The 10442-nt window shown below is 49.0% G+C and overlaps 1 protein-coding gene across 1 annotated transcript in view; it reads right to left on the reverse strand.

Moving 5' to 3' along the window:
* Positions 1–10442, reverse strand: part of CNOT6 (CCR4-NOT transcription complex subunit 6) — a 47315-nt gene that overhangs the window by 30095 nt on the left and 6778 nt on the right. Inside the window, 1 exon segment of the mRNA XM_006147448.3 lies at positions 1827–1940. Within this exon segment, the coding sequence (XP_006147510.1) occupies positions 1827–1938 (112 nt within the window). The 5' untranslated portion in view covers positions 1939–1940.

Consider the following 10442-nt stretch of genomic DNA (forward strand, 5'->3'; position numbering starts at 1 on the left):
GCCTTGCATACAGAACTTCTCTGGAAAATCCAGAGTAAGCAGGCAACAATGACTCTAGAGGGCCAAGTGTGAGGTCGAGGGAGGTGACAACACAGAACCCCGAGACTCAGATACAGCTTGTCTCTCTGTCTCTGTGGCGCACGCACGTACCCTACAGCAAACACCTCTCCAGAAAAAAACCAAACCTGCTAATATAGGCTGAAGAAGAGAAAAATATAGTTAAATATCAGCGCTGTAGAAATTAAAAGAGAAAAGTGGGGGTGGTGACTGCCCATGCTTTGAGAACACATACTAAAGCAAAGAGCATGCTTCCCGGGACAGAAAGTCGAATCCGACAGGACGGGACCAGAAGGCAGGAACCTCGATCTCCACTGCCACACTGACTTTACGGAGCTGACCCGGGTCTGATCAGGCACAGCGGGTACATGTCAGAGCGAGGAGAACAGAGGACACCCCGTCGCTGCAATCACTGCCGAGGCTTCGTGTCTGCGCTCTACTCGGTGGGTAACGGGAACTCGCACTGACCAGGGAGGGGTGCTGATCTCAGTATTTCCGTGTTGCCTCCTGTGTAGTTCTTCCATACCCAGATTTGGTAGCTGCACCTTGCCGATGTACTGCTTACACTGCTGCACCCTTCCTATCACTCCCTGCGTGCCGGGAGCTCCGGAAGGACAGGGACTACACCATTTGCATCTTCCATCTGCCCAGGACAGCAGTAGGTAAACGCCTGCACACACACACACACACACACACACACACACACACGCTCAGTGTGCTTCTGCGAAACATTTTAAAAAGCTAAGGGGGAACCAGCAGTTGGCGTAATAGCTATGTCGCTGGACTCCCATGTAGTCAACCGCGGTTTGCGTCCCGGACCCGGTGGTTTAAAACTCACGCCGAACATGTGTGCGTGCGTGCCCAGGATCCCGGGGGGAGAATGGAGGAGAAGGGATTGTGGCGTGACCATCCCCCCTGGGGGGGGATTTCTGGCTTTCTGTCTCTATGTCTCTCTCTGTCTGGCAAGCTCATGCGCCCTATAGCGAAAACCTAAAAAAAAAAAAAAAAAAAAAAAGCTAAGGGCAATCCTGTGAAAGAAGAGAACATCTGTTTTGTGCTATTAATATTCTGGAGGGCAAGAATCAGGACCAACTGGCAGGAGTGTGGAAGCCATGTGGCCAGCAGTAAGCAGAGCCCGGTTAGCAGTGGCTGCCCTGAGCAGTAGCTGTGCCCGTCCCCACCTTGGAAACACTGACCTGACGGCGTTGCCCACTGGCAGGCACACTGGGGAAGGGTAGCCCTGGTGGGGCTGGGAGCGCAGACACTTCTGGAATATGTCTAGACTGCATTAAAGGTAGAAACTCTAAGATCTGGCTCAAATTCTTCAGATTTTTTGAAAAGAATTGTCGTCAGAAACTCAAGACTGCAAAGCAAATAAAAAAACAAGATACCAATTTATCCCCAAACCTACAGAGAACAGCCACTTCCTACCCTGCCGCAAACCTATCAGGACAACGCAGAAGCTCAATCCACCTTCTCAGAGACCTACGGCAGAGCCAACCTGCGGGCACTTGGCGTGTGCTATCCTCATTGCACCCTCCGTGTTACACAATCCCACTGTACAAAGACGCTCATCTCCAGAGAACAAGCAACGGATGGCTTTGACCTTCGGAGTCAGACCGTGTCCTTTCCAATGAGCCTTTCTGCTTCTGAGACCAACGGCATCTGTGAAACGTGGTAGTTGTTTTCTTCTGTGTATTGGGCTTAGCAAACTTAATTTTCTACCATATCATACTCCCAAACCAAGAATCCCTGCTCCCAGGTCTTACCACTTATTTCAAGTTCTGCCCAGTGAGATTTCTTTCCATCTGCCGCCCCCTCAGAGGACATAACAGTGCACATCCTCCGAGGGTCAGGGGGCTCGTACTTTTCTTGGGGCATGCCTGTTGAATGAAGAAAAGGAACCAATCAGAATTCCTTAGTAACAGCATCTTTTTTAAAAATTTATTTATTTAATTTTATTTATTTATTCATTTATTTTAATTTGACCAGAGAGAAACAGAGAGAGAGAGAGAAAGTGAGAAAGCAAGCCACCAGGTCCAGGACTCAAACCGTGGTTGGCCATGTGGGAGTGTCCGGCGCCTTAGCCATTATGCCACCTGCTGGCCCCAAGTAACAGCAACTTTTTAAAGTGAACACTGCACGTTACGACGTCTAAATATCACTGAAAGGAACCAGGGTAGGACAGACACAAAAGAGCTTAGGTGCTAACGAGGATCTAACTGTGGAGGACACAGGAGGCAGCGGGACCAGGCTCCCACTGGCCGAGTGCAAGACAATCTGAAGACCACAAGACCACGTATAAGTCATCCTGGACTGCTGAGACTTGTCATCTTAACAGTGAACACCACACCTCCTCGTCACCCGAAAACTGGAAAACAAACAGTGCCGATCCTGCTTTTCTGGCATAAACTAGACGAGCGAATGCTCTTAACAGAGCACAGCTAATAAATGTAGTTACGCAATCAGCACGTCGCTAATTTATAGCCTCGAATGAAATAAGGACATCTGGACAACTAACAACGAGCATAAAACCATCAAGGGGAAAACATCTCGATGGAAAAAGTGTAAATCAGGCGCAAGACCTGACTGCAGTGGTCACTCTCGGCCTCCACGAGACGCAAGGAGCACAGCACCTGAGCGCTGCCCTCCTACCCAGGCCTGAGCGCTGCCCTCCTACCCAGGCCTGAGCGCTGCCCTCCTACCCAGGCCTGAGCGCTGCCCCTCCTACCCAGACCTGCAGACTGGGCCACACCCAACGGTGTGGTGTGGATGTACTGACATTATGGCCTATAACGGTGAATTTCATTATGTAAATTTACCACGATTAAAAGAAAATAATAGTTAAAAAAAAAATGCCACAAGAATAGTCAGCCAGAAGTAGGAAATAGAAAGTCTAGGTAACAAAAGATCCAATTTCTTCAGTAAATTAATGGCACAGGAGAATGGATATGGGGAAAGCGACTCAGTCACAGCTACCAGGTGCAATGCACACGCGTGTGGTTCCGACCTGAATAATCAGGCGTGAAAAGGCCTTGCTGAGGGTCTGAGCAATGTGAAGCTGGACTGAGTGTTAGTTAATATTAAGGAACTACTGTTCATTGTGCTAGTAGTTGAATCTCCTTTAAAAATCCTATCTGCTCTAGGTACACCCTGAAACGAGGTGAAATGGAGTGTCGCTCCTTGTCTATCTTTTTCTTCTGGACAAACCACGGCCTTGGCTTAATCAGCTCCCCACCTGCCTGGCACACCCACACAGCTAAACACAGCTGGAGGACCAACTCCTGCGACCCCATGAGACGTTACAGCGTCGTCAGCACCCAGCCTGCGGGGGACTGCACTGGCCAGGAGTCCCACTGGGAATCCCCAGCCAAGGCCCCTCTCCTGGTGACTCATCCACCACCTCTCCACCTTCCCTCTCAGGTGCCGGCCTTCTCCTTTCTCGGTGAAATGGAGGCCAGAAGAGCCCTTTAGGAGCACCGCCTTTGCCTGCGGACAAGCTGCCGCCCTCTGAGCACTTGGTCCGCCAGGCACCCAGCACTCCCATGGCCTGCCCGCTAGCGCGGACTTCACTCAGGCGGCTCTCCCTCTCCACCGCATCCCTGCCTGCCAGGCTCCTGCCCAGCACGTCCTCTGTTTAGGGGCTGTCCTGACCCCACTCCCCTCTAGCTACTGCTGCCCTTCTCTTACTCTCTTCGTGGCAAAACACCCTCAAAAGTTCGGTAGGCTTTGACTCCCGTTTTCTCCTCTTGGCTACACCTATGCATATCAGTGCTTTTAACATCCCAGAGACCTTGCTCTTCCACCAAGGGTCTCGCCCACCCTCTCGGCTTCTCACCTTGAGGCTTTGCCGAAGACCGCCCCTCCTAAAGTACTTGGCGTGGCCAGGCTAGGTGTCTCTTAAGTCCCCTGCTCTCTCTAGTCTTCCGCCAGCTCTTCCTGCAGAGTTGGAATTACGGCCATTCTATCGACAGAAAGGTGAAGCCTCAAAGGTTTAGGCGATTTGCCTAGTGTCACACCCCTAGGAAGCAGCAGGGTCACAGTAAGAGCGTGTCTGATTAACATAAACCACGTCAGCCAGGTGCATGTGCATGCGTACCCAAAATTCCAACAGCAGACTGCAGAAGGAACTGCAGCATGGCCATCTCCCCCCAGCCCCAGGGAGGGGTGATTTGTCACTTTCTGTCTCTGTCTCCATCCCTCCAGCGAGCACACACACCCTGTTAGCAAAAACATCTCTCCTAAAAGAAAACTTAAGCTCAACAAAATCAAGAACAACAGAATATATGAGTACTTCCCATTGGAAAAGGATTTGTAATTATAAAATTTTCAAAACCAGAGCTGAAATCCACCAATCACAACGGACTGCCCCTAGACCAGAGGCCCCAACCTCTTGGGCAGCCAGGGACTGGTTTTGTGAGAAACTGTTTCTACCGATGGTGGAGAGGAATGGTTTGGGGATAATTCCAGCCCTCATATTTTATCATGCACTTTACTTCTACTATTACTTTGTAACATACAAGGAAATAATTACACGACTCACCATAATGAGTTTTTGCAGCTACTCCCCAGTGCTAGCAGCACTACCTCGGCTCCACCTAGGTGAGACATTAGCTTCTCCCAAGGAACATCCACCTAGATCCTTCACATGCGCAGTTCCTAAGAGGTCCGCGCTCCTGAGAACCCAGTGCCGCCTCATCTGACAGGAGGTGGCGCTCAGGCAGTCATACAAGCAACGGGAGTGGCTGTGAACACGGGTGACGCTTCACTTGCTCACTCTGGCTCATGCCCCGCTGTGCAGCCTGGCTCCCATCTGGTGCTGGAGTTGGGGACGCCTCCTCCAGACAACAGGCATGCCACAGCCCTACCTCTCCTTGACTCCCATCAGCTTTGCCTAGTGTCACACCCCTAGGAAGCAGCAGGGTCACAGTAAGAGCGTGTCTGATTAACATAAACCACGTCAGCCAGGTGCATGTGCATGCGTACCCAAAATTCCAACAGCAGACTGCAGAAGGAACTGCAGCATGGCCATCTCCCCCCAGCCCCAGGGAGGGGTGATTTGTCACTTTCTGTCTCTGTCTCCATCCCTCCAGCGAGCACACACACCCTGTTAGCAAAAACATCTCTCCTAAAAGAAAACTTAAGCTCAACAAAATCAAGAACAACAGAATATATGAGTACTTCCCATTGGAAAAGGATTTTATAAAATTTTCAAAACCAGAGCTGAAATCCACCAATCACAACGGACTGCCCCTAGACCAGAGGCCCCAACCTCTTGGGCAGCCAGGGACTGGTTTTGTGAGAAACTGTTTCTACCGATGGTGGAGAGGAATGGTTTGGGGATAATTCCAGCCCTCATATTTTATCATGCACTTTACTTCTACTATTACTTTGTAACATACAAGGAAATAATTACACGACTCACCATAATGAGTTTTTGCAGCTACTCCCCAGTGCTAGCAGCACTACCTCGGCTCCACCTAGGTGAGACATTAGCTTCTCCCAAGGAACATCCACCTAGATCCTTCACATGCGCAGTTCCTAAGAGGTCCGCGCTCCTGAGAACCCAGTGCCGCCTCATCTGACAGGAGGTGGCGCTCAGGCAGTCATACAAGCAACGGGAGTGGCTGTGAACACGGGTGACGCTTCACTTGCTCACTCTGGCTCATGCCCCGCTGTGCAGCCTGGCTCCCATCTGGTGCTGGAGTTGGGGACGCCTCCTCCAGACAACAGGCATGCCACAGCCCTTACCTCTCCTTGACTCCCATCAGCAAAAAAACAAAAAGCCTCGATACTTAACCTCCAAAATTAATCTCTAGAGGGAAACAATAGAGGTGCCAGATAATCCACTGCAAAGTCATTTTTCTGTCTACTCTCAGGGTACTTTTCATTTTCTTTACTCACGACAGACCATGTGCACGGGTGAGAGAGTGCGTGTGAGAGAAGCACCCTCCACAGGGCGCCACGATCCCCCTTCTCCAGCCCATGGGATTTGGGCACTCGCTTGGATACCAACTACACAGAACACTCCCATGACCAGATGTGTGTGTTTCCCTCACATACCAAGCAAGTCTCCAGGGGACACCGTGGCGAGTTCTATAACCCAACCGCCACTCAGAAAAACGTGTTCATGCTGAGCTGGCCCCGGCAACTCACGACACTACACACCTGGAGTCAGGCAGGCCCCAGAGTAAGGGCGGAGTCCCACATCAGATACCAATAAAAAGTAATCGGTCAGGGGACCGGCAGGTGGCATGGTGGGTAAGGTGCTGAACTGCCACTTGGCCAACTGCAGTTCGAGTCCCAGCCTGGTACCTCGCTTTCTCACTTTCCCTCTCTCTGGTCAAGTTAAAATAATAATAATAGTAAGTAAAACAGGAGTTCCCACTACTTCTTCCTAGGGTTTGAATAATTTGCTAAGATAGCTCACAGGACTCAGAAAAACACTTCAGTTTGTTATGAAGGATATTTCAAATAATTTTCAAGGAGTGTGTACATGAGGCCAAGTACTGGGGAGGGGGGAGGGGCTTCCACATCCTGAATACAACTCTCCTCGCAACTCCCAGAAACAGGAGTCCTTTACAGAGCCTGGGCTCTAGCCTCCCTCCAGGGCTGAGTCCCAACCCTCTAACCTCTAGGACCTGCAGGTGAACAGCCCCTACTGGGGAGGATCTAGGGGCCCCACCCTAGGGCGCCTCATTAGCATAAACTAAGATACTACAAGGGAATGTATTTTAAAACACTCCTATTAGCCAGGAAACTACAAAGGCTTTAGTTTAAGGCGCTCTGTGATGGGAAGCCAGGACAAAGACCAGATACAGGTTATACTGCTGTACTGTACACACCTACGCCATCTTTTAAATTATTCACTCAATTTTACTTATTACTACTATTATTATTGCTATTATTATTTCACTTGCTATAGGACACATGTGCTCATCAGAGACAGAAAAGAGAAGAGAGAAAGCGAGCCATCGGGTCCAGGACTTACTGCAGTAGCCACGTGGGAGTCCAGTGCCCTAGCGACCACGCCACTTGCCAGCTCACACCTACACCATATCTGAATAAAAAGCAAGTCAGCATAGAGTGGCCGGTGTCAAATACAAGTCAACACAAATATTATAATAAATACACAAAATCACTACCACACAAAGCCTAATGAAGAATCCACTTTGGGAAAAGAAAAACTACAGAAACAGGAAAATAACAAGCACAACCAATGCTTCTCATGCTTAAAGAAAACAGAGTATGAAAACTCAAAACAAGGTAAGCGTGTGATGAGAAAAACTGAGTTCCAGAGCAGGCTAGGGAAGAGCCGAGCGGCCCCGCCAAGTCCCAGACCTGGCAGCTGGCTTTCTCGCCCTACCCCCCTCTAGTGAGCACATGTGTCCTATAGAAAATTTAAAAATAACAATAACAAAATTAAATACTTCTTTAAAAAAGTGTACACACACACAAATGTTCATAAAACTTTATTCATAATTACCCAAACTGAAAACACAGATGTTTATAATGAATGGATCGCTACTACTCAGGAAACACATTCAAACTCCCCAGGTGACAGTTTAATACTTCACTCTCCGTACCATTTTTTTTTTAAATTTTGGAGAGGTTTTTTCTTATTGGGCGCGTGCACTCGCCAGGAAGACAGAGAGAGACAGAGAGATAGAAAGCAAGAAATCACCCCCCAGGGGGGATGGCCACGCCACAATCTCTTCTCCTCCATTCTCCTCTCGGGATCTTGGGCGCGCAAGCACACGCGCCCGGAGTGAGTTTAAGCCACTGGGTCCGGGACTCAAACCACAGTCGACTACATGGAGTCCAGTGACATAGCCTTTACGCTAACTGCTGGCCCCTCTCCCTGTACCACTTTTCAAAGCGCTGTGTCTTCACACATGACAGTGTGTGTGAGTGAAAGTAAGAGTCCTCCACAGGGTCCGGTCACACTGCAAACCCACTCCAGCCCTCCTGCCCATGGATCCTGGGCACTAGTATGGGTGGCCAGAATCATTTTGGACTGATCAGGCTGGGGATTCAAACCTGTCAACGCAGGTATCTGGCAGCACCACGGAGGCAATCCATCCCTATCTCCTTTTGCTGAGACCTACCGGTGCACTGCCACCCCGGAGATGCTCTGTACTCCCCCTCTCCACGCTGTGGTCACACCACTTTCATACCGCAACCCTCTCCGCACACTGTCCCCACTTCCTCCCCACCCTGGCCTTCACGTGGTCATGGACCGTGTGGACCGCACTCTGCACATAGCCACTTTCATGTAACACTGGGACCGTGAATGCCTTCCACAAGGCAAAATTTGTCAAAACAATGATAAAGAGATTTTTGCTTTTTGATCCTTAAGTGCCAATGTGAAATCCACAGCTTTCAGAAACATCCTAAAATACAATATAACTCATGTTTTCCAATAATCCTATGACGAATGTATTAAAGCTCTTCCTTTCCATCTCTTACAATGAGAAGAGTTCCAGGAAAAAGTCTATGAAATAGACTAACAGAAACGAGTTCCAAGCCAAGCTTTAGATGGGAAGAGAAGAAGACAGGAAAGGAAATACTCAAAGAAAAGAAATCACAATACAGACATATATTTAAAAAAAAAAAAATTCCAATGTCAGTATTAAAAAAAAAAAAAAAAACCAAAAGATCCAAGCTACTATTCTAAAGTGAATCCTTCAAAAATATTACCTTTTTCAAATATAACCTAAATGACAGCTCACTCATAGGTACATTAAAAACTGTACAGCCAACACTAATTTATCGGGCCTACCTAGACATGTAAGACATATGGTTAAGTACTTTTTCTAAATTATGCTAATGGTTGCATGGGTGTGATAAAGAGAGCTAGAGAGGGAGAGAGGGAAAGCGAGACAGCATTTCCCATGAGGAAGACTCATGCCACAGCCCCGCCTCCATTTCTCCAAGATTTTGGGCATGCACACACATGCCCTGTATGTCTCCCAAGCCTCTTTGAGTCTGGGACTTGAATCACACTGTTGGCCATGTGGGGTGCAGCTCCCTTAAACACACCACGGGCTGTTATAGTGCCTTTTTTTTTTTTTTTAAGAACTATTTTATTTAACTTTATTTAAATTTGACCAAGGAGGGGAGGAGAGAGAGAAAGTGAGAGAGCAAGTTGCCAGGTCTGGGACTCGAACCGCAGTCAGCCATGTGGGAGTCCAGTGTCCTAACCACCACACAACCTGCAGGCCCCAGATACTGCTTTTTAGAATGGAAACATTCTAGAACTTTACACTGTAATTATGGCGGGGCTGGCAGAACTACCACTCTCCCTAAAGTGCATACCTCCTGTTGTTGTCCCATGTGTCGCAGGTCGAGTGGCCCTTGCCCACAGTACTTGCGACCAGAAGTGTGTCCGGTTTTTTTTTGATTATGGAATATCTGAGCATACATGAGATACCTATGGGATGGGACCCAAGTCTAAGCGCGAAATTCAGTGCTGTTTCCTAAGTACCTACACAGAGCCCGAAGGCAATGTGACACGAGCCGTGCCCTGCGGCCTCAGACCCTGACCTCCACAGGCGCAGGTGTGGGCTCCTCCAGCTGCGGTGTTCCGGCCGCAGTCAGATCCTGAGCTCCTCACAGACCACGTTTTCAGACTGGGGATGCTCAAACCGTAGCTGAGTCTACACATTTGCAATAAGGGGACCAGCAGATGGCATAAGGGGACCAGCAGATGGCATAAGGGGACCAGCAGACGCATAAGGGTTGCGTCACTGGACTTGGACGTCGCAGACCAGACCCAGCGGCCAACCGGATTCTCTCTGAGACATATCACAGCCATATTAGCAAAAACCAGAGACAAAGACGGGCCGGCTGGCGGTGTGGTGGTGAAGACGCTGGACTCTGCTGGCTGGAGCAGTCAGCCTTTATTCTAGCTGTGAGCTCACATATCCCATCATCTGGGAGGATCAGTTCTGATCCAGGAGCCTTTTCCCCTCTAAATCGAAGAAAGAAAATTGGGGCCAGCAGGTGCCATGGTTAAGGCACTGGACTCTCACATAGCTGACTGCAGTTTGAGTCCTGGACCCAGCGGCTTGAAAATCACGTGGGTAGGTGTGCATACAAGCCCCAAATCCCAGGAAAATGGAGAAGGGACTGTGCCTTTTTCTCTGGTAAGCACATGTGCCCTATGGTGAAAACCTAAAAAGAAAAGAAAAACTAAGAAAGAAAATTATTCATGAAATGCAAAGCATCAAGAAGCCTTTACCATGACCTTAATCTTTTCCTAAAAGCTTCTAGGGAAGCTTTTGAGCACAATCAAAGAGAATCACAATACCAAAAGATTCTGCCCTCAGCTCTGCTCTACCACACACCATCAGCCTGGAGTCCAAGTAGTTCCAGCGGGGGGG

This window comes from Tupaia chinensis, unplaced genomic scaffold (genome assembly GCF_000334495.1).
Source record: "Tupaia chinensis unplaced genomic scaffold, TupChi_1.0 Scaffold000214_1, whole genome shotgun sequence".
NCBI classification, from domain to species: Eukaryota; Metazoa; Chordata; class Mammalia; order Scandentia; family Tupaiidae; genus Tupaia; species Tupaia belangeri.